Below are 24,387 nucleotides of genomic sequence, written 5' to 3'. Positions count from 1 at the left end.
CACTTTGGTAGTCAATTCTTACCATGTCCATTATTAAAATAGGATTTCCTGCATATAGAAATTAGTTTTTGTTTTCAACATTCATCACAGGTAACTTAAACTCTATTTTTATTCAAATAGATGAGAGTATTTCCTAAGCAGACTCTTCAGTATCATTGTCTTTACAGATGGCAGAGAAAAGCAAAGCACCAGTGTGGGACTGTGTGGCACCAGGGAAAGCAAGGTGTCTTATTTGTGATAAAGATGTAAGCAAGGGGTCAGCAACAGCTAAATAAAAAAATACCACCAACCTGTGGAATCACCTTAAGAACACCCATCCAAAAGCCCATATGTATTATATTAAGTTAAAATGAAAGTGTTCATTCAGTATTGTTGCAATTGTCATTATTACAAAAATGTGTATTTTATATATATATATATATATATATATACACACACATTTTAAAAATTGGCCGATTAATCAGTATCGGCCTTGACAAATCATAATCGGTAGACCTCTAGTCTGGACATCACAATTCACCACCACTGTAACAGTATGCAGTTAACTGTGCAGAATTTGTGTCTCAATTTCCTCCTAATACAGAATAACTGGTTAATGAGTTTATTGAAGACAAGAATCTGACAATCATTCTCTCACACACACGTAAAGTTGAAAAGTAATATAAAAAGCTAACTCTGTGGAAGGTACATGATCCTTCCATTTCCTCCTATGCTCCAAAGTTATGTAGTGCCAATCTGAACATGTCATTTGTGCAGATCCATTTGTTGTCCACGTTCTTCAGCAGGAACGTTTGTTGAAAACCCATCACCTGGTCCGTGTCAGCCTTTTAAAGAAAAGAGAACAGATGAGCATCATCCTCTACCAATATAATTTACTAATCTATCATTATTAGGGTTGCAAAGGGTCTGAAACTTTCTGGAAATGTTCAGGAAATTTTCCATGTGAAGTTAAGACCTGGAATTTTGCTTAAATTCACCAAAACGTTAGCTTATAAAGGTGAACCTTTATTGTATTATACATGTAAGGCAATTCTAGGTCTTGTGGCATATTTTGGTTAAACTGTCTGCAATACAATGGAACTGCAACCCTCTGCATGCACAGTGCTTTCGTCCATCGCATGTACAGCTGATTCTCAAGATCTTGCACACTAATGAGATGCTATTGAGTCCACACTACTACACTGTCTGAGCCAAAGACTAAATGCTTTCTGGTAAGTTATTACAGTACTGGGTGGGATGAATATATTTTATGACATACATTTTTTGTTAACTAGTAAATAGTAGTCATCAAGTTATGGCATCAATCTACCTCACCAAGCAGTGTGAAGTATAAGAGCAACACATTGAAGTTGCCCTGCAACACCCGTTGGGGTGGTGTTGTCATCATGTTTGACAGTCTCCTGGAGGGGAAGGAGTCTCCAAGAATTGGCCATATCACAGTCTGCCGATATAAACAGCCCCATCAAGAGGATTCTCCTGGATGATGTGTTTTGGGAGAGAGTGATAAGCAGCCTGAAACTCCTGAAACCTACAGCAATAGCCATTGCACGGATTGAGAGAGACAATGCCATCCTGTCTGATGTTCAGACTCTGCTTGCAGATGTAAGAGAAGAAATCCGTACAGCCCTGCCCACTTCACTGTTGCTCCAAGCAGAGGAATCTGCAGTTCTGAAATACATCAAAAAGCCAATACACACCGCAGCGTACATGTTGGTATGCTGGCAAGAGCATCCTGTCTGATGCAGCGATCAACAAGGCCTATGGTGTCATTACTACCGTGTCTCGCCACCTTGGCCTGGATGAGGGCAAGGTTCTTGGCAGTCTGGCAAAGTTTTTATTTCACCGTTATTTAACCAAGTAGGCCAGTTGAGAACATGTTCTCATTTACAACTGCGACCTGACCAAAATAAAGCAAAGCAGTGCGACAAAAACAGCAGTTACACATAAACACAGTCAATAAGTCAATAACACAATAGAAAAATATATGTACACTGTGTGCAAATGTAGAAGAGTAGGGAGGTAAGGCAATAAATAGGCAATGGATGTGAAATAATTACAATTTAGCATTAACACTGGAGTGATTGATGTGCAGATGATGGGCAAGTAGAGATACTGGGTGAGAAAGATCAGTAACAATATGGGGATAAGGTAGTTGGGTGTGCTATTTACAGTTTGGCTATGTACAGGTACAGTGATCGGTAAGCTGCCGATCACTGAAGTACACTTCCAAGCAAGGGCTTTGGGATGGAGATGCAATATGGCACTCGTGCCAACATATCTCATCAGCCACCTGGTGGAAGGGTCTTTGTGGATCTGAGGCTCTTTCCCCTGTTGCCTCCATCATCCTCCAAATCCCACCCCCTCAGAGCGCAACTGGTCCTTGTTTGGGAACACACACACCAAAGCATGCAACAGGCTGAACAATACAAGGGTTGAAAAATTGGTGGCCATCCAGGCAAATTTGAGGCTTTTTGAGCCTGACAACAAGCCATTCTCAACAAGGTTGGAAATTGACAGTGAAGATGAGGCCTCAGAGTCTGATGTTCAAGAGGTGGACATTGAGGAGGTCCAGGGAGAACTCATGGAAGCTTGAGAGGAAGACAACCATAGCTTTAGTTTCTGGACTATCATTTTACAGATTTATGTTGAAAATGTTTTTGGGAGATGCGATGGATCATTGAGGATCATTCAATATTCCTTTTCTTTTGTTGTTCAGTGAAATCCTCCCATGTGAAGAGTCAACTAATTTAATTAAAGTTAAATTCGTAACTAAATTGTTTATTTCTATTGGAAGGATTTAATCATTTGCAATTATGTCTACTCAAGGTAAAAATATGTCTCCATATGACATGGTAAATATCCAATGCAAAAAAACATTACATTTAAAAATATATTAATTTGTATATATATTTCCGTTAATTCCCATGGAAAGTTTCCCTCTGAATATTCCCCAAAATGTGCAACCCTAATCATTACATACAGTAGAAATTAACCACAATAAGAACCATCGATTTGATTCTAAAATTGATTACAGTTAAGCTCAAGTGTCTTTAAGTGGTATTAAAATGAAAACAGGAGCAGCTCCTTCCATGTTCAGCGGTGAAACAAAGACACCGATGAATGTTCCTGCAATTTATTGTGCAACGTTTCAGCCCAAGTGTGCAGATATCCATCTTTATTTCGTGGCATTTTTTGTACCCAGGTTCACCAGTGTCACTATGCTAGCTTAGCAGCTTCTTTCCTTTCCTCAACTTGTCTTTGACTGGGCTTAAAGTAGGGTCATTTCAAGCAGTTGGTGAGTTTCTGGTTCGATGTCACTCAGTTACTCTCGGCCCTCTAAACTTGCACTACATTGACCCCAGCCGTTGATCTAAGCTTAACTGTGGATCCAGGTCACGGCACCACTGTAACCCGCGTCACTGTGTTAGCTTATTCTCTCAACTCGCCTCTGACTTGGCTTGACTACAATCCTCTGCTACAAACAGTTAACACACATGACTGTCAACTTGACAATATATACACCAGTTGTGCCACTGAAAAGGATGCAAATCACTGGCGCCACCTCAAGCTGTGGGTGAGTTTCTGGTACGACCTCCCTGTTACACCAGCAAGTCACTCAACGTGTGTCCACTACTTTTGAAATGACCTACCTTGAGCTGTCCCATCACCATGCTCATTACACAGCTGTCTGGCGTGGGCTGGTGGTCCTGTGCGGTGATGCTGTGCTGAATTGACTGGAACGGTAAGCTCTGCAGTAAGGGAGAGAAGAGGTATTTTATGTCTGTACCATGTTAAAATAATTAGGCTATACATTATAATTACTTTGAAGTTTAAATGAAGATGCCACTTACAGTGATCTTCTCCATAATGGCTTTATGCCCCTGGAAACCAACTCCTTCCCATGTTAAACATGACGCATCAGTCTGGACACACAAACATCAATAATTTTTTAAGACAGCGAGCTCTCACATCAGTTACACACTGAACAACATGAGCAGCTGTGTATTCATTAGTTAGATTCCGTTGCAAGACGATTTGCGGAATGGGAGGGACCTACCTGAATTAGACCAATAGAAATTGTTGTTTTCGTTGTAAAATGTTTTCCGCTTGGAGTAAACGGTTACCAACCCAAATGTTTTGCAACGGAATTTGACCAATGGATACACCCCATGGGTCCATCTCAAAAGTTTTCCTCGATTCCTTCTATCCTCTCATCCATGCCACTTTCTCAAAGCACTTCGGAGGATAGCCCTTGAACATGACTCAACATGACTCAATTCCAATCCATTACACATCTTCTGTACAGGGGAGTTAAGAGTCCTGACACTCAATCTGAACATTAACACGCATCGCTTGCAGTACCCATAGCTGTATGGATCTTGAAAAATTGCAACAGTAAGTATCTTTATTTTAATGCTTTTTTTCTCGATGATGAAAGGGCCATATGTTTCAGAAGCCATATTGTAAGCAATGATTGACGTTTCTAAACGTTAAAACACAGCGTTGGGATTGTGGTTCACATGAGCAAAGCTGAAAACTGTAGGGTTATTTGAAGGAGAGAGTCCAAGTGAAGTAGGCAAGGAATTAAGAGAGGAGAGTCACCCCAGGTTTCCAGATGACAAGGTTGGTCCATGAAACACCATTACACATCTCTAACTGTGTTGAAATGTAAATACTCACATAGAGATCGGCGAGTTTGGTTCTATCAGAATCAAACTGTTGGTAATAATGTTGCACAAAGCCTGCACCTATCTGCTCCCAAACCGGTTTGCTTGCCATGATTCAAAGTGCAGGTAGGAATCTGGAGAGGAAAATGCGACTTGAATATGACGTAGCCAACATCTCTGATGAGCACATTCCACGTGTTGCAGAATCATTCTGAATTATAATGAATGGAAAAGATAAAACTTCACAGTTTGTCATCATGTATTTATCCACTTATCAAGAGAACATGAGCACGAGAATGGCTAACTAGCTAGCTAGATCTCAAAACTGGAAACACTAGCTAACGTCAGTTAACGGAATGAATACTGCGTTACATAGCGAACTAGTTATATACAGTAGCAAGCTAGCTCGCTAACTAGTTTAATGTCAGTACATTATTCCACTCAGAAAAAGACAACTAAACTTTTACTTTGTGTTGCAAAGAATAATTTCCCCTATAAACTACATGTTTTATTGTTGAATAGTTGTGTAAAACTTCATATGGAACTTACCTTAATATGCAACTTGCTAGTAATCCAGTGTGGATGCACAACAGGTCTCTCCCGCTTCATCCGGAGAAAAAAACTTGTGTTGTCATATGCTGGGGCCAAACAACCAATAGATGCGCTCTTCGGCTTGATTGGCGGGTACCTACGAGCGGGAATGGCACCCAAACGGGCGTTTCCATCAAAATGATTTGGGAGAAATACCAAAGTGCAACCAACCTTGGTAGCTCAATTATTTTCAGCCCATTGATAATGAAATGTATATTAAATGTTACGTTTAATGACAATTAATACTTTTGTATAACATTGAGAATATGTTTTATTTAACCAGGCAAGTCAGTTAAGAACAAATTCCTACATGGACAACTGTGAGTTAATGGATATGACAATGTATACTTTTATATAGCATTGAGAATCAGATGTTTTTAATTTAGCCTTTATTTAACTAGGCAAGTCAGTTAAGAACACATTTTTATTTAGTTATTAGTTATTTTACACATGAGCTCTTTGTAGCAAGGAGAAAGTGACATAAAATAGTTTAGTTTTCAACAAGTGCTTTATGTAGCAGCTAGCTGTGTATTCCTCTGATATATTTTGATATCTGTGGTGGTGTGAAACTCAGTAACAGCTTTCCAGATGGTTTACTGATAAAGTCAATAAGGAAGAAACCACTTTGTTGATAATTATTTAGTATGATGATCATGAGTGACAAAAGTATCAAATAATATACAACTATGACAAAATATGTTCAACAAATAAATGTTGCTTGGTGCAGTGTGTTGAGAATTACTAAGTGCCAATTCCACTCCAGTATTAGGCCATACAAACAGGAAACAATAGCATTATAAAAACATCATGTTAAGGTTTACTCAAGCTTGAACATCATATACTTCAAATCATACGATTGGTGAGAGTACAAGTGTGATGATTAATAACATTTTCCTTATAGCAATTTAATTGAACAGGTGACCACGCAATAAAATAAAGGGAAACACTCAGAGGCACTTGAATCTTGAAGAAGAAGTCTTCAGATCAATAACACAATTTTCCTTTTTCAGGTGTCTGCATCGTCTGATTTTTTCAGCGTCTTGAGAGCCAACACTATATTGCTTGTTGAAACTGTTGTACTGTCAGATCCTCCAGTCCAGAGGACACTAGTATTATTGTCTATAGTCAGGTCCAGAGCCGTATCCATCTATGGCTCTGGTCCAGTTAAGACAGCCATACAGACTGAGGTCACCTGAAGAGGAGTCAGGCTGACCATTGCATGTGCGATGTGTGGGAGCTGTAGGCATCTGTTTCAAATAGCCTCCTAAAATGGCACCCTATTCCCTATATAGTGCACTATTGTTGACCAGAAAACAATGGGTAATACAATATGTAAGGAATAGGGTGCTATTTGAGACAAGCTTTCAGTGTCCTGGGTGTGAGATGAAATAATCATCTGTTCTCAACACTGGGGGAAGCTCCTGATGCTGCTGCCTACTGGGGCTGGCTGGTTTCTGTAGAGACAAAAGTTATGGATTTAAATTAAATTAAGTCACGTGCCAAATACAACCGTGAAATGCTTACTTACAAGCCCTTAACCAACAATGCAGTTCTGAAAATACAAATATATCCACAGAGCAATGGACAACTAACATTTAATTATTATAGAGTCTCCCGAGTGGCACAGCAGTCTAAGGTGTCACTACACACCCGGGTTCGACCCCAGGCTGTGTCGCAGCCAGCCACGACCGGGAGACCCATGAGGCGGCGCACAATTGGGCCAGCGTTGTCCAGGTTAGGGGAGGGTTTGGCCGGTCGGGATGTCCTTGTCCCATCGCGCTCTAGTGATTCCTTGTGGCGGGCCAGGTGCATGCACGCTGACTTCAGTCACCAGTTGTATAGTGTTCCCTCTGACACATTGGTCCGGCTGGCTTCCGGGCTAAGCAAGCAGTGTGTCGCTTGGCAGGGTCGTGTTTCACAGTAAGGTTTACAACTGTTGTATTCAGCATTTCATGTATTTTTTAAACTTTTATTTAACTAGGCAACTCAGTTAAGAACAAATTATTATTTTCAATGACGGCCTAGGAACAGTGGGTTAACTGCCTTGTTCAAAGGCAGAACGACAGATTTTTACCTTGTCAGCTTGGGGATTCGATCTTGCAACCTTTCGGTTACTAGTCCAACACTCTAACTAGGCTACCTGCTGCCCCCATGTGACAAGAAACATTTGATTTTGATGTACTGATGTTATGGACATTTTGTATAAGCAACTGAAAAAAATGCCTCTTCGGCACCTCCAATGTTTTGAGCTGTTATAGACTTCCGACCTGTGCGTGGCAATAATGAGTGATTGGAGGTGCCAAATAGGCTTTTTTTCAGATGCTTGTACATTCTTATTTATACCTTTTTTTGGAAGTACATACCGGCCGTAACTGGAGAAAATGAAGATAGTTGCTCAGCGAAACTCCACAATTGGTGATCAGCAAATGTATTTTGACATTATAACGCTTGCGGAGCTGGTGAATGACAGTTTGAGTTGGAACTTCTTGGGTGTTACAGAAGACTTTGCTAGAGGCGTCACTACAGACCCTGGTTCGATTCCAGGCTGTAACACACCCGGTCGTGATTGGGAGTCCCATAGGGCGGCGCACAATTTGCCCAGCATTGTGCGGGTTAGGCCAGGTTAAGCCGTCATTGTAAATAATAATTTGTTCAGAACTGACTTGTCTAGTTAAATAATGGTTAAATAAAATAAAAAACACAGAGATACTGGTTCAGGGGGATAGTGATTAAGTTTAGGAATACAGCATTTACACTCCAAATGGATATTGCCTTAATGGTTGACTGAGATGTGCATTGATTGATTGACTCCTCACATTTAGAAAGCTCGGGACACTAATGGTACGGAAGATCTTTCTGAAGGCGCCCGGCAGGGTTCCTTGTTCCTTCTCTGCCTGAGTGACATGCTCCTCCATGACATTCACATTGGCACCCACCATCTTCACAAACACCTGGACACAACACCAGGGAACAGGGTCAGATACAGAACTACCATATCTGTGCACCAAATATAGAGAATAGGGTGTAATTTGGTACACAGATCCTGTCAGGATTTCAATGACATCACCCTGGTCATTAACAATTACGTTAAGTAAATCACACTTACATCCAACTTGTCAATCTTTCTGTATATTTGTCTCATCTCTTCTGATTTTCTATGTATTTGAGGTAGGTTCTCGTTGACAATCTGTGATGTGTCGTTGCGGATCTATAACCAGAACAAGAAAATTTAATTTCTCACCCACTTTCACAGACATGAGCAGTACATACAGGGATGCGCACAAATGGCAATATACCATAAAAAGCTATGTATCAAACTACAAAATACAGAAATACATTTCCAAGTAGTCGGCCCAAACAGCAACAACATTCTCAATAAGTAACGGTTACAGAAACATTTGACTTGCTCTAGTTGAATGCACTGACTGTTAGTCACTCTGGATAAGCGTCAGTTAAATTACCAAAATGTGAAAATGAACATACCAAAATGAACTGCAAAGCACACTGGGTATTATTAGCCTTGTGTCAGTCAGAACTCATTACAATAATACTCAGCATGTTTTGCAAATGTCAATTTTTACATATACAATTATTTGCAGTTAATTCGGCACAGGGGTGTCCAACCCTGTTCCTGGAGAGGTACCTTGTATCTTTTCGCTCCAACCACAGTTGTCACTAACCTGGTTCAGTTTATCAACCAGCTAATTATTACAAATCAGGTGTGCTAGATTAGGGTTGGAGTGAAAACCTACAGGATGGCAGCTCTCCAGGATCAGGGTTGGACAGCCCTGATTTCGCAGATTATTTTATCACACCATAGTGCCATCAGACTTCTGATACCAATGCAGGGTGAGGGGCCCACAAAACTGAAGCCCTATAAAAAATAAATTGTATAGAAAAGGATTAGTATTTTGAAAATACAAATTACAGCTCCTGAAAGTATCTTGTTAAAAAACACAATAGAGTGCAGTTCAGCCTTGTGTAATACAAATTACTCAAGTAAACGAAATGCATATTTCATCTATCTTTGAGCACGTACCATGTCAAGCATTCCAACAAATTCATCCACCCTAGTAAGCATTTCCTCCAGACTTTTCTCCAAACCCAGGATCTGTGGGGTATAGAAAGCAGGACATGGTTATAACCAGTCAAGTGGCATTTCTCTTGTCACGCGTATCCCGTTATAGCTAGCTTTGGCTAGCGCTATTGTACCTCCCAGCATAGACAGTATTATATATTTTACATCCATCAAAAAGGTTGATTAATACTAACCTCGTCTCCAGCAGTATCTCTGATGTAAGAGGAGTAACTTAGGGTAGTGTGTCTCAGGATATCATCCTCCTCGTTGTGGTCTGGGTCCGTGTCGGGTTCCTCGGAGTTGAAGCTCGGACTCCGCAAGACTGCTGCGTCGAAGCTGGGGCTTTGCGACACGGTACCATTGCTTAGGGCCTCGCTCAACATGGATAAACTGCTCACACTCTGCGACACGATGCCACTGTCCCGACTCACCTCGGCACTGGACTCCTCCAGCGGGGAGAGAACATCTACCCTATTTTCCATCCTAGGCTCCATCTTTCCCCCTTTTGTTTATTTTTGTTTTCAGCTACCGTGTTATGATTGTCAGCTGATTAAATCACGTGGTTGAATATGTTGATGGCGGCTTACAAGGATCAAGTAGAGCTAAGCGAAAAGGCGCAATGTTAAATCAGGGCTCTTTCTCACTAATTTCCTCTGAAGTTGAATACTGAAATCTGATGACTCAATCGCCATTAGAAACGTGTAAAAACACAGGAAACAATGAGTCAACTTTCCACAGTAGAAAATTGGAATGAAAAACTGGACAGCAAGTGCATTTTAAACCTTTATTTCAAAATGTATCTCCCAAAACGTACAAAACAGTAAGAAAATATAAACACAATATTCACAATACAATTCAAATTAATTGCATTAAGGGTTTGAATTTCAACTGTGGAAATTAGTTGAAGTGATACTTACGGTTTACTATGTTGAAAGAGCAACTAGGCCTACTAAATATTGATTGAGCAATTACAGATCAAGCCCTAATATCCATTCAATTGTTGTTTACATTTGAGTGCTCAGTACATATCTGGACTAAAATGAATTAAAAGGCACAAAGTGTTTTACAAACCTTTTCTCCAATAAGTGTGGAGAATGTATAGCAATGTCTGTACAGCATCATCATCATCCCATAGAATAAAAACAGTCCAGTTTACATGATATGCTGAAATATTCCCCATCATAATCATCCTCGTACCATAACACCTCATGGAATTATTTGTTCTTATGTCATTGTTTTTCCCTTGTAAAAATCTATTATAAAATCCGTATGTACATTAAAAAGACAGTAAAACATTAGACATTATTCCAGAAAAATCTAGATGTTTCTGTAATAAATATAAAACCTGTAATATTTCCTAGGCGTGAATATGTTGGCTCACACAATCGATGGTACAGGGTACTACCAGAAGGGGGAAGTGACCAACACATTATAGCACTACTCAACAGGGTTGAACTGACTGTGCACAGTAAAGATATGCATGGAATAACCGCACTATGATCATAAGAACAGTGTCAAGGTAACCAAAGCAGCCTATGGGGAGAGGAAAAGGAAAGAGCAACACAAATGACATATTTGTGAACCAAAATAGGGTGGATAATCCAATGTTAATCCTGGAGATTTAAAGCGTTGAAACAATAAGACTGTTAAAAAAATTACTTTGCAAACCTTGACAGCTTAAAAGCCTTGAACTACAATGTGAATAATGGTGAGAAGAATCCCATACAAAAATCAAACCACCTATGGATGATGGCTTAGTGTCCCACAGAATCCATGTACTCTATGAAAGTTAACCATACCATGGATGGATAGATGGATGGATAGACGCTTGTTAACCAAAGTACCACTGGATCCATACATGGGTCTCAATGTGTGTGCCCAACACAGTGTAGGAAAGTGAATGAGTGAGGTTAAGCAGATGCAGATTCAGGTGTTATCACCTTCACCTCTTAGCAGTCCTGCCTGCTGTAACAGGGTTCACATCCCCCTGTCTGCTGTAACAGGGTTCACATCCCCCTGTCCGCTGTAACAGGGTTCACATATCCCTGGCTGCTGTAACAGGGTTCACATCCCCCTGTCTGCTGTAACAGGGTTCACAGCTAAGCAGGTGAGTAAACAGTAAAGATAAGGATTCATTAGCGGTGAAGTGAGAGGGGTGCTAGTCAGATAGTGGCTTTTTTCCAGAGAGCATGTTGCATTCCTGGAGCTCCAAAAACAGACAACCAGTGGAGAAGACGAAACAGGATATAGACTATGTTCAGTGTAGGAAGTATTGCTTGATAGCAGTTCAAAATGTACCAGGTATAAATGACTGCTGGTAAGGGAAGTAAGAGTTTTAGTACATGTGATGATCCAACACTTCTCCTTATTAAAGCTTAGAATAATTTATTGGAGAAGATAAATCACCTGTGAATACGCAGGTAAAATACAGATAAAGAGAATCAGTAGACAGGCAGCATTGTACAGAAACATAGAATTGTTCTTAAAAACAAAAGCTCAAAGTTGGTCCCAAAAAGGAGATAGAGGTTCAGATTAAAAGTGGCCACTAAAGGATAGCAGGTGAACCCCATCAGGCCTACACATTAGTGGCCTAAAATGCTCATTTACAAGACATTGAAAACCTTAAAACTCAAACAATACAGAATAAACTGTCCTTATTTGTTTTATAAAAAATGTAACAAAATTAGTAGGAGGTTTGAGGAACAACGTTCATTCTCATGGTGGGTATACCGGGCAGGGGATGCTCCAGCTCACGTCCAATGTGTGTGTGTGTGTGTGGATGTGTGTATTATTAGTGTAGGTGTGTGTGTGTGTATTATAGGGTGATGACGGTGCCATCCTCTTCCACCCCTCCCCGGGGCAGAGCCAGGCTGTGTCGAGGGTCCGTCCTCATGGTGCTGAGGATTTTGTGCAGGCTGCTGTTGCTCTCCCGGAGGGCTGGGTTGCTGCTGTGGTGCTGGGTTTGGTGATGCTGCGGGTTCTGTAACTGGGGCTGCTGGAGGTTCAGGTCCCTGTGCAGCATGTAGCTGAGGCTGCCGTGGTGAGAAAGGCCATTGAGGCTGGGCTGGGAGTGGGAGGAGGTGGAAACCACAGAGAGGGGTCGGATCGGGGGGTTGGTGGGTTCCACGGGGGCCTGGGGAGGGGCTTGGGTATGGGAGCGTGACGTTCTTGAAGCCACGGACACCATTGATGCGCTGGAGCGCCTCGACGGCCGCTTGAGGGTGCTCTCGATAACGATGTCTGACTCCTCATCGCTTTCCAGCTCGTCGGGGTAGCCATGGGCACCGGTCGCCATTGCTGCGGTGGACAGGCTGGGGTAGCCAGTGGAACCGCTGCTGTCTGACGACTGACCGGAGCTGCCGGATATCCGGCTGGCTCGCACCACATTGTTCCGCTGGTTCACCGGCTTCACTGTGACAATCAGGTTGTGACTGTTGGCGATCATCATGTCCGTTACCTGGTCTAGCGTCTTCCCAGTCACCTCAATGCCGTTGACCTCCAGGACCTCGTCATTGACGGCCAGCAGGCCCGTGCTCTCAGCCAGGCCCCCAGGCACCATGCGGGAGATAAAAATCCCAGGCACCTTCTCCAGGCCATGGGGCGTCACCCGTACGCTTGTCCCATCCCGGATGTAGAACCCCAGGGGTTTGTCAGAACCATGGCGGTAGAGACGAACGCGGCGGTGGGACTCTGGCAAGATGTCCACATCGATGATGGAGGAGACTGGCCGGAAGTCCTGCGGCATGCCAATACGGATGTGAGGTCGCTTCCTGTTGACGTCATTCCGCAGCGCCACCACAGCCTTCTTCTTTCGGGTCAGAGAGTGAGTCCCATAGCTGCTGTAGTCGACCTCCTCTGAAACACAACAGGAGACATAGAACTGGTTAGAGCCTTTTCTGAAACCCAGAACAGAACTGCTAAGAACTGAAACACAGAAAATATAGAACCCCTTAAGGCCTCTGGGAGACAGGAGAAAACAACTGCTCACGGAACAGAACTACAGCTTAGCTCTCAGGGACACTTCACTTGAAGCATATGAGCCTCAAATGGTGAGCAGATGTTTTCCTTTGAAAGAACACAATACATAAAGGTTTTATTTGTAGCAAGAAATGTACGCAGTGCTCATTACCATACACGTCAACAGGTCTTAGTCCAAACTCCTCTAACTCTACCTCTGGGTAAAGCAAGCGTCAACCCTTCATGTTTTTAAAAATGGACAAATGACCAAAACACACATAAAACTGCAAGATGACAACATGAACACAGATTAACTTTATTCCAGACTTGGGACATCAACACAACAGAATAGTGAAGCTGCCAATACATTCCAGATTGCAGTCCTAGAGTCATTAATAAAACGCTGAGAGGGCAGAGCAGAGCTGACAGCGTGGGGGTGTGTGTGTGTGTGGGGCGTTCCTGTCTGTGCTGACAGTGCTGACAGAGCTGTCCCGCTTTACTGGTACTGCTTAGACAGCTGCTGTTGGGGAGGCCCTGCCTGCCTGCCAAGCCAAACCATGGCCAAAATGGGACCAGAGTCACAGCGTACTGACTGCTTACCAGTCCCACTCTAAAGAAACACCCACACAAGGAGTTGAAGACAAAGGGAAGTTTATCATTAAAACTCCGCAGCTTGTTTACTGTGAAATCCTTTCCCTCCACTTCAGAACAAAGCTTCAACTGGGCTGAACTTGTGGCAGACCCTGTTGCACTCTGGGCCGTAGAGAAAGCCTGACGAGTGCTGTGCTGGTCTGGTGTAGCTCTGCAGTCAGTGGGGTGGACCAGAGCCACAGGAAGAACAGTTGTAATCAAACACCAGGATGGGATTACAGTTGGAATACCGATCATTCTGAGCTTCAGTTGTACACGACTCGCTGTCTGCAAGCAAGGGCAACGGAGTGTGTTCAAGCAAAACTATTTTCACAGTTCAAAAAATATATAAAAACATTTCAACCAACCCAATATGTCTAGGCTTAGGCGGTATACGATATACTGGGGTATTTGGAAAAAAAACACAGGATGGTTTGTCAAAACTACTTCTTTGAAGTTGTTCAATACATTTGAATATTTATAGCAACTTTTTAAGTTAATACCTACAGTCAAATTGTGCAATACGTTCAGAGACAAAGCAGATTGCCCTTTTCATTCCACCCCTCACATTATGAACAGTTGAGCCAGTCACGTGTTTGTTTGTAAATAGCATAACATGAGAAAGCGGGAGCTGGTGAGTCCAAAGCATTGTATATCTATTGGTAAGTCTCTGTTGTGCAGCGCACATGAGGTGATGAAGTTACACCTGTATGCAATTCACCACAAAAATTTTGCCATCAGATATCTTATGTCTTTCTGCCGTGTTTGAAAAGTCAAAAAGCTCTGGATGAGTTCTGTACAGATGCCATTTCTTTCCCTGTACTTCCTACTAGCATCCCCCCCCCTCCTTTCTTCTCCCCTCTGCTCCTTGTACACATAATGCTCTTCCTTCAGAAAAGCATTCATCACAACTTTGTTCATTTGCACAATTTCTCTCATTCACTTCCGCTTGTAAAATGTAAAACACTCACTGAAAATTACATTAGGTAGCTACTATCTATCCAGCTTGACAATGACAGGAAGAGAAATAAAGAGAGACATGGAGAGACAGAGAATGCCAGAAACAGAGAAACAGTATGATAGTGAGAGGACTGCTCAGGCATAATAAACTCATCCTGTGATCTTCCTCTCAGGACATGTCTGTACTGCTAGCTGTGTTGATCCAGATCCAAGGAGGAAGTTTGTCCGGACAGTGTGAAGCAAAGTGCTGCAGGAACAGGAACTAGAGGTCCTACGGGGGGGGGGGACATCCACCACTTCCATGGCAATGGGCCACGAGTCATAGTCCCTCCTGGGGTGGACACTTGCCTGGGTGTATGTGTTTGACGTAATAGCATATGCAAGTGGGATAACCATATGGTCACGTGGTATAGATGTGTTCCCTCTGCTGGAAAAGTGTGTTAGTTCCTATGCTAAAGTATTTTTGGGGGGGCCATTTCTCTGTGCTAATAGTTTCAGTGGGAATATTTTGTGCACCACTGTACTGACCCAACCTCCCAGGCCGACTAATGACTTTCTGCATCTCCTCCCCACTAATGACGGAATCTAATGACAAGACACAACACACTGTTTTAATAACGCTGTTCTGAAAGCAAACTGCTGCACTCCTTGCTACATATACAGATGGCCACAGCTAGGTTTGCAAAGGGTCGGAAACTTTCCGGTAAATTTCCCAGAAATTTTCCATGGGAAGTTAAGTCTGGGAATTTGGGGAATTTTGCTAAAATTCATCAAAAAAAAGTTAAGCTAACAGTGAACCTTTTTTGTGGGATACATATAAGGCAATTCTAGGTATTGCGTCATATTTTGGTTAAACCATCCCCAATTCAATGGAATTGCAACCCTTTGCATGCACAGTGCATTCTTCCAACACATGTACAGCTGATTCTCAAGATCTTGCACACTAATGAGCCCACACTGCTACACTGTCATAGTCAAGGACAACATGCTTTCTGGTAAGTTTTGATTACAATACTGGGTGGGATGAATATATTTTATCTGACATACATGATTTTTTGTTAACTAGTAAATAGTAGCCTACAGCAAAGTGTGTTTAAATCATTTCTAATTTGTTAGCAACTTCTGCTAGTTAGTTTTTGTTACCATGTGGGTTTTAGCTTGCTTGAGCCTGCAAACTGAGGAGTGTTAATTCACCTGTTTCCATATATATATATGAATGAATGAAAGGTGAATGAAAGGTGAAATAAAATGGGGGGGAAAAATTTAACATTTATCTTAAAAAGGAGTTTAATCAAATTTGCTTAACTATTTATTTGTACATGTAATGTTATATATATTTTTTACACATTTTTGTCTAATCTTTACAGGAAAATGCCACGGGTACTATCTGATGTGTGGAGACATTTCACTGCAGCTAATGTAGAAGGAAAAGCTGTGTAAATTTGCAAATACTGTGCCAAATCATATGTGAAGAATGCAACAAAGATGCAGAATCATCTGGCCAAGGGCATAAAGTTCCCTCAGCACTTACAACAAGCAACCTCTGACAAAAGTCCCACTACTTCTAGTCGAGTTGAAAATGATGAATCAGACACTTTATCGATAGCAACAGCTCGTGGTCCTCCTGGAATCAGAAGCTCTTTTTGACTCACTGGAGGAACGTAGTCAGAGAAATGCTGATGAATGTCTTGCTCGAGCTGTGTATGCAGCTCATTCACCTCAGATACTCACAGGCAATGTGTATTGGAAGAGATTTCTGAATGTTCTTCACCCAGCATACACCCTCCAACCAGACATTATTTATCTACTCATTTGCTGGATGCAGAGTTGAAAGTCAAGCAAATCATAGAGAAAGCAAACTGTATTGATGGGTGGTCAAATGTTCGTGGACAAGGAATAATTGACTACATCTCCACCCCTCAACCCATATTCTACAAGAGCACAAACACAAGGAACAACAGACACACTGGTCTCTACATTGCAGATGAGCTGAAAGCAGTCGTCAATGACCTTGGACCACAGAAGGTATTTGCACTGGTGACAGACAATGCTGCAAACATGAAGGCTGCTTGGTCTAAAGTGGAGGAGTTCTTCCCTCACATCACACCCATTGGCTGTGCTGCTCATGCATTGAATCTGCTCCTCAAGGACATCATGGCACTGAAAACAATGCATACACTCTACAAGAGAGCCAAGGAAATGGTTAGGTATGTGAAGGGTCATCAAATTATAGCAGCAATCTACCTCACCAAGCAAAGTGAGAAGAATAAGAGCACCAAAATGAAGCTGCCCATCAGCACCCGTTGGGGTGGTGTTGTCATCATGTTTGACAGTCTCCTGGAGGGGAAGGAGTCTCTCCAAGAAATGGCCACATCACAGTCTGCCGATATGGACAGCCCCATCAAGAGGATCCTCTTGGATGATGTATTTTGGGATAGAGTGATAAGCAGCCTGAAACTCCTGAAACCTTTAGCAATAGCCATTGCACGGATTGAGAGAGACAATGCCATCCTGTCTGATGTTCAGACTGCTTGCAGATGTAAGAGAAGAAATCCGTACAGCCCTGCCCACTTCACTGTTGCTCCAAACAGAGTTAACTGCAGTTCTGAAATGCATCAAAAAGTGTGAAGATTTCTGCCTGAAGCCCATGCACGGCGCAGCGTACATGTTGGACCCCAAGTATGCTGGCAAGAGCATCCTGTTTGGTGCAGAGATCAACAAGGCCAACAGTGTCATCACTACCGTGTCTCGCTACCTTGGCCTGGATGAGGACAAGGTTCTTAGCAGTCTGGCAAACTACACTTCCAAGCAAGGGCTTTGGGATGGAGATGCAATATGGCAGTCGTGCCAACATATCTCATCAGCCACCTGGTGGGACTTTGTGGATCTGAGGCTCTTTCCCGTTTCCTCCATCATCCTCCAAATCCCACAAACATCAGCTGCCTCAGAGCGCAACTGGTCCTTGTTTGGGAACACACACACCAAAGCTGACCAATACAAGCGTTGAAAAATTGGTGGCCATCCGCGCAAATTTGAGGCTTGTTGAGCCTGACAACAAGCCATCCTCAACAAGGTTGGAAAGTGACAAGGGAAGATGAGGCCTCAGAGTCTGATGTTCAAGAGGTGGACATTGAGGAGGTCTAGTGAGAAGACATGGAAGCCTGAGAGGAGGACAACCAAAGCTTTAGTTCAATCATTTTACAGGTGTATGTTGAAAATGTTTTTGGGAGATGCAATGGATCATTGAATATTCCCTTTCTTTCATTGCTCAGTGAAATCATCCCATGTGAAGAGTCAACTCATTTAATTAAAGTTCAATTCGTAACTAAATTGCTTTTGAAAATGTATATTGGGAGGATTTAATAATTTTCAATTATGTCTACTTATGATTAGGTAAAAGGTTTATGTTTGTCTCTATATGATATGGTAAATATACCCAATGCAAAAAACATCTATATTTAAATGATCTATGCATTTTCATATACTTCCGTTAATACCCATATATTCTCACAGAAAGTTTCCACCTCTGAATATTCCACAAAATGTGCAACTCTAGCCACAGCTATAGAAGGTACAGAACCACAAGCCACAGAACCCAGTCTGGACAGCTCTACTGTGGATTTTCATATAGAAGCTACCCTGCCGGCTCCGGCTCCTGCCCTGCCGGCTCCGGCTCCTGCCCTGCCGGCTCCTGCCCTGCCGGCTCCGGCTCCTGCCCTGCCGGCTCCGGCTCCTGCCCTGCCGGCTCCTGCCCTGCCCTGCCGGCTCCAGCTCCTGCCCTGCCGGCTCCAGCTCCTGCCCTGCCGGCTCCAGCTCCTGCCCTGCCGGCTCCAGCTCCTGCCCTTCCAGCTCCTGCCCTGCCGGCTCCAGCTCCTGCCCTGCCGGCTCCAGCTCCTGCCCTGCCGGCTCCAGCTCCTGCCCTGCCGGCTCCAGCTCCTGCCCTGCCGGCTCCAGCTCCTGCCCTGCCGGCTCCTGCCCTGCCGGCTCCAGCTCCTGCCCTGCCCACCCTGTCAGAGAGAGGCTGGAAAATACCCGTAGACACCCTTTTCTGTTTCACTGCTGCTTTCAACTCTTGTTTTTAAGAAAGCTTCCCAAAGCTTCTGAATATCATCAAAGTAGGGTGCAGAAATTATTCTTAGTTGTCGGGTCGAGGCAGCAGGAAGTATAATTATTTAGATTGAAGCCAGACAGGCTTTTATTATGGGGAGGAATTTATGCCACAAGTGCAAGTCTGCTGATGGGAAACACATTGAGGCTGTACTGCTTCATCTCATTACCGAGGTGGACTGGTGCACCAACACTTCCCTCCACTGTCCCGCCTTTAGTCCCAAAACCCCAGGTACACCTTGTCCCAAAACCCCAGGCATACCTTGTCCCAAAACCCCAGGCACGCGACACACTGATGAAACTGAACAACACATTCCCCCCCCCCTGAATCCCAAAGTCCTTTCCAAACTAACAAAGTTGAGGGTCAAGAAAGAGTCTCTGAACTATCTGAGAAACACAAGTGAGAGAGAGAGAAAGAGAGAGAGAGAGCGAGCAAAAAGGGTGGCATCTCACCAAGATCCAGGCCACATGGACAGACTGCTGACTAGAATGGAAAGACAATTTATACAAACACAAATAATTGGATGGTAAGATGGAAGGACAATTAGCCCAGTAATGTAAGAGCTGCAGCCCTGTTGGATAAAATAGAATGATCATCAGAGCATGATGATTATGTGGCTTCTAGAGCCACACAAAAAGTCTGAATGCTTCGAGTCAATACCTTCAGCCTGATGTTGACTGACGCAGCACAAAACAAGACATGTAATAAAAAGGTACTAATGCGGAGGGAATACAGCTAAATAGTTTGGCATGGAACTAAAACACTGACATGAACCAAATAAACATCTTCCCCAAGAAAACTAATTAGGTGGCACCCGAAATGGCATCCCCATAGGCTCTGGTCAAAAGTACTGTACCGTTGAGGGAATAGGGTGCCATTTAAGTTCTAAGTACTGTACCATTGAGGGAATAGGGTGCCATTTAAGTTCTAAGTACTGTACCATTGAGGGAATAGGGTGCCATTTAAGTTCTAAGTACTGTACCATTGAGGGAATAGGGTGCCATTTAAGTTCTAAGGTACAACAACAAACAGCCTCAACCAAGTCATGTGATGCTGCCAGTCACCTGACCTGGCTCTCCCATCCCAGTATGGGTCAGGGTTTAGGGGTTAAAGGTGAAGTGCCTAAATTCCTCTGTTTGTAAGAGGGCCGAGTTGGCCTCCCACCCACAATCCGGTCAGACTGCCAGGCTAGCTCTGTAGGGTTTCACAAGTCAGGAATGTGGCGCTTGATGGATATGGAGATATCTCTGGACAGGTTTAACTTAACTCAGTTTCTGTAGCTGTGGCTACTCTAGCCTTGCCTAGTCCTAATCCTGCATCCCCTTTAGGCTGGGCTAGGTCTGAAATGGCATCCTATTCCCTACATAGTACTCTCCTCTCCTCCTTGTTAACTGGACCTGTGAAAAAGAGCCTCTTTTCAAGTCCAATAAAGGGTTTTTATGATCAGTCATTAGGCCTCCCCATGTGCTTTGTTCTCAAACACCTTGTTGTACGTTTAGTGCTGAATGTATGTATTCGCCAGCAAGCAGAATGTGTTGGCCAGAATGTAGCCTACTGGCCAGCACAGAGTACAACGATAAACACAAAGTAGAAAATAAAATGTTATATTTTGAGCCACTATTTCTGAGCCCATTTGTTCAGTTCAAATCTAAGAACAGTGCATATTGTTGTGATGTAGTGTTGTCGTGATTATAAGTTCACGTTGATGGTAAAACTAACATACATTAGTCTAGACTAATCTGTCGGCTCTGTATAATGTTGCGGCAGGTAGCCTAGCGGTTGGAGCGTTGGGCCAGTAACCGAAAGGTTGCTAGATCGAAACCCCGAGCTGACAAGGTAAAAATCTGTCGTTCTGCCCCTGAACAAGGCAGTTAACCCACTGTTCCTAGGCCGTCATTGTAAATAAGAATTTGTTTTTAATTGATTTGCCTAGTTAAATAAAGGTTACAAAAAAATTATGTAAAAAATGAACTCCGCATAACAAAGACTGGTAAATAATGGTAACATTCTACACCTCTGTGACAAACCAATCGTAAGCCTGGCTTTACAAAACGTTAATAAACACCAAACACTAGCTTTACAGAACATTAATAAGCAACATAACTCACACGTTGACGTGAGCCTAACGATCTGAGGGAACATTCAGGGTCTTAGTTGGTGTTTGTGATGGACGACAACACGTGGCATATTGCACCTCCGTTACGCAACAGTTATGATGCAGAGATGTTTGGGAACTCAGTACCTCTCTGTTCACCAGGTATACTGTAGGCATCTAGGATCCCCTCTGTTCACCAGGTGTACTGTAGGCATCTAGGATCCCCTCTGTTCACCAGGTGTACTGTAGGCATCTAGGATCCCCTCTGTTCACCAGGTATACTGTAGGCATCTAGGATCCCCTCTGTTCACCAGGTATACTGTAGGCATCTAGGATCCCCTCTGTTCACCAGGTATACTGTAGGCATCTAGGATCCCCTCTGTTCACCAGGTGTACTGTAGGCATCTAGGATCCTCTCTGTTCACCAGGTATACTGTAGGCATCTAGGATCCCCTCTGTTCACCAGGTATACTGTAGGCATCTAGGATCCCCTCTGTTCACCAGGTATACTGTAGGCATCTAGGATCCTCTCTGCTCACCAGGTGTACTGTAGGCATCTAGGATCCCCTCTGTTCACCAGGTATACTGTAGGCATCTAGGATCCCCTCTGCTCACCAGGTGTCGCCTACGGGAACTAGACCCTGAATGTTCCTTCAGTTTGAGTACATTACTAAACATAGACTCCTCAGAACCATGTTGGTCAGCGAGCAGTAGCCAGAGAGGAACAAACCAGCAGGTTTCTGCCAGGCTGGTGTGAGAGATTGGAGGTTAGAGGTCAGGGAGAGAGAGGGGTGAGAACATCCTCCCCCCAGGCCAGGCTTGGGCTAGCCACTGAGAGTGACCACTGGAAGAGATGTTAGTATTTAGACGTGACCCTGCTACAGACCCCTGCTAGGCCTGAACAGCCAGCTCACTGAAGAACACATGACCTCAAAGATCAAGAGCCTCCTTTAAAAACAGCATGGGTAACCAATACTCTGGGCCAACAAACTACTCTGGCTTACGCAAACACCACTCACACAACACAGCTAGGCTATCCATCTTCCGTAGAGACAATAAAAAGGGTCTTTCCTCCACCACCACAGGAACAAAGTGACTACCCACGGACTAAACAGTGACTAACTGCTCTTACTGCCAGCATAGACCAGGGGAGTCAAACTCATTCCATGGACCTAGACAACCAGGTGAGGGGAGTTCTTCAGTGACCTTAATTCAATCAATCAAGTGCAAGGGAGGAGCGAAAACCCGACGTGGAATGAGTTTGACATGAGGTAAAGACCATAACCACCACAGAGAGGTGTATAGAGGGTATGCAGGGCACGGGACACAGCTGCCTTTCCCATTATGTGACTGGCTGTCGTGGCTACTCGAGAAATTCCCCATCCACTCATCTCCACACCAGCAACCAGAGGTGTTGCATCACCTGCAGGGAAAGGGTCAGTTAGAGGTTCTAAAACCTGTGTGATCCCGTCTGTCCGTCCAGCATCAGGGAGGTCTGCGTTGCAGCAGGAAGACTGCTGCCAAGGCATTCCTTTAACACTAACATGGAAAAAGGGAATCGCCTAGAATTTAAAATAAGCAAACATGTTTGCCACGGTAGCAGGGTCAGGGGGGAATGTTTAGGGGCCTAAGAACATCTACATAGTAGATGACAGCTAGAGTGGCCGGTGAGGGAGGACGTTATTTAAGTTCCAGCTCTACCATAACAACAGAAATATCCTGTCGTCTCGCTCGTCACACACAAAGTTCAAAGAACCCGAGCAAGACCTATTAGACTGACCCCTTCCAACCACTGCTCCTCCAGAACTGGGAGCAGAGCTAGAGGCTGGAGACAGGGGAAGACAGGGGAAGACAGGGGAAGACAGGGGAAGACAGGGGAAGACAGGGGAAGACAGGGGAAGACAGAGGAAAGCCTCTGGAGATTTGATTTTACTCAAATACTCTCAAGAGACAGACGGGCGAGGGAGGAGCTTGTGCTCCCTGAGAGTGCACAGTCAGCAGCACGGCCCTCCCCCTTCCTCCTCTCCCCCCTGCCTGTTACCACCAGACATCTGGGACCAGTTAGGGGGACTGCTGCTGAAGAGATCAGGGTGGAGAACAGGAACGGCAGCACTACGATGGAGGATTAGCCTTCTCTCCTCCTCTTTTTCAGATGCATCACATTTTTTTTACACAGGTCATGGTTGCCGACTTGTCTAGTGGTTGGGGGGGGGGGGGTTAATTGATAAATGGTCTCCACCCAGAGAAGTCAGAACACGTGTTGCGGTTAATGTTGAGCGTTGTCTTACCGCTGTCCAGAAGTTCCACAAGCCTTCCAGTAAATTGGGAGTTCAGGACCCATATTTGACATCGGAGTTTGCCATTTAAATCAAAATGAATAAGGGGGGGGCGGACGACGACTCATCCTAGATGATCTGTGAATACAGGCTAATAGCATTGCAATTTTGTCCACTTCACATTTAAAGTAGCAGCCAAGCACAGCAGAATTTAGAAACAGAGGAGGTTGTGGGACAGATTTTGGCAGCGTATCGGAGCAGGGTGACTTAAATCACAGTGGCATGCTGGGAGTCAGGGCCACCCGTCTGTTTACAAACAAGAGATCGACTGGAAGGAGAGACAGAGAACACGAAGGAATACATCTCTCCTAATAGACATCGGAGTCTGGACCTCGCTCCTAGGGAGGGAGTTCATCTGAGGGAGCGAGTCCAACGGCCTCCTACTTTCCAAAAATGGGGGAAAAAAGGGATTTCTAAAAGCTTCCACAAAGGATGTCCAAAAATCTTCTTTCTAAAAAAATGACATATTTAGAGCTCATGGCCATCTTAGTCCACTAGAGCGTGAGAGTGAGGAGAGAGATGGTGCATTGGGGACAGATGTTATTTGAACCACAACAGCAGGAGACTGCTGCCGTTTCTAGCCTGCTACAATAGAGCTTTAAGCTTTAGGAAGAGAGACAGCGCTATAGAGTAGGAAGGGACAGATAGAGACAGCACTACAGAGTAGGAGTCAGACAAAGCACGCCGACAGAGGACAGCTACATTAGCGAGAGCTTCAGACTCTTTAGTTCTTTAATAATGTTTAACCTGCTCCGGATTGAAAGATTAGATTCCTATTCGATCTGGTTCACACTGTTCATTACGAGAGAACATGTATGTGTCCTTAGTGGATACATTAGAAGTAATTTACACTGATCCAGGCTGAAGAGGAATAACCTAATAAAGTAGACTCACAGAGCTGTATTAGTCATAGACAGCCTCATTTAGACTGTAAATCAAGGGCATCATTGGATGTTGGATGTTCC

The 24,387-nt window shown here is 43.7% G+C and overlaps 3 protein-coding genes across 3 annotated transcripts in view; all 3 read right to left on the bottom strand.

Moving 5' to 3' along the window:
• Positions 1–211: 211 nt before the first annotated feature.
• Positions 212–5,271, bottom strand: LOC139372657 (nuclear transport factor 2-like). Its single transcript, XM_071112437.1, has 5 exons — positions 5,217–5,271; positions 4,681–4,801; positions 3,852–3,923; positions 3,651–3,749; positions 212–824 (listed from the first exon to the last, which is right to left on the bottom strand). Exons 2-5 carry the CDS (start codon positions 4,777–4,779, stop codon positions 708–710), a joined length of 387 nt encoding a protein of 128 aa, XP_070968538.1. The 5' UTR covers positions 4,780–4,801; positions 5,217–5,271; the 3' UTR covers positions 212–707.
• Positions 5,272–5,504: 233 nt separating this feature from the next.
• LOC139373556 (biogenesis of lysosome-related organelles complex 1 subunit 4-like) lies at positions 5,505–9,907 on the bottom strand. Its single transcript, XM_071114202.1, has 5 exons — positions 9,531–9,907; positions 9,298–9,369; positions 8,365–8,466; positions 8,075–8,209; positions 5,505–6,712 (listed from the first exon to the last, which is right to left on the bottom strand). The coding sequence occupies exons 1-5, from the start codon at positions 9,828–9,830 to the stop codon at positions 6,623–6,625; spliced, it is 699 nt and encodes a 232-aa protein (XP_070970303.1). The 5' UTR covers positions 9,831–9,907; the 3' UTR covers positions 5,505–6,622.
• Positions 9,908–10,106: 199 nt separating this feature from the next.
• Positions 10,107–24,387, bottom strand: part of LOC139373555 (partitioning defective 6 homolog gamma-like) — a 44,446-nt gene continuing 30,165 nt past the window's right edge. Inside the window, exon 3 of the mRNA XM_071114201.1 lies at positions 10,107–13,191. Within this exon, the coding sequence (XP_070970302.1) occupies positions 12,152–13,191 (1,040 nt within the window). The 3' untranslated portion in view covers positions 10,107–12,151. The remainder of the gene's footprint in view (positions 13,192–24,387) is intronic.

The sequence above is a fragment of the Oncorhynchus clarkii genome, chromosome 18 (genome assembly GCF_045791955.1).
Source record: "Oncorhynchus clarkii lewisi isolate Uvic-CL-2024 chromosome 18, UVic_Ocla_1.0, whole genome shotgun sequence".
NCBI classification, from domain to species: domain Eukaryota; kingdom Metazoa; phylum Chordata; class Actinopteri; order Salmoniformes; family Salmonidae; genus Oncorhynchus; species Oncorhynchus clarkii.
The sequence above is the reverse complement of the archived record's forward strand: the minus strand, read 5'-3'. Positions and strand labels throughout refer to the sequence as shown.

Coding starts and splice junctions, on each gene's coding strand:
- LOC139372657 (XM_071112437.1), bottom strand. CDS start 4,779: ATGGCAAGCAAACCGGTTTGGGAGCAGATAGGTGCAGGCTTTGTGCAA. Junction 3,924..4,680: donor CCAAACTCGCCGATCTCTAT/GTGAGTATTTAC, acceptor TTGTGTGTCCAG/ACTGATGCGTCATGTTTAAC. Junction 825..3,650: donor TGGTGATGGGACAGCTCAAG/GTAGGTCATTTC, acceptor TTTCTTTAAAAG/GCTGACACGGACCAGGTGAT.
- LOC139373556 (XM_071114202.1), bottom strand. CDS start 9,830: ATGGAGCCTAGGATGGAAAATAGGGTAGATGTTCTCTCCCCGCTGGAG. Junction 9,370..9,530: donor GAGATACTGCTGGAGACGAG/GTTAGTATTAAT, acceptor TATACCCCACAG/ATCCTGGGTTTGGAGAAAAG. Junction 6,713..8,074: donor GTGTCCCGAGCTTTCTAAAT/GTGAGGAGTCAA, acceptor TTGTCTCTACAG/AAACCAGCCAGCCCCAGTAG.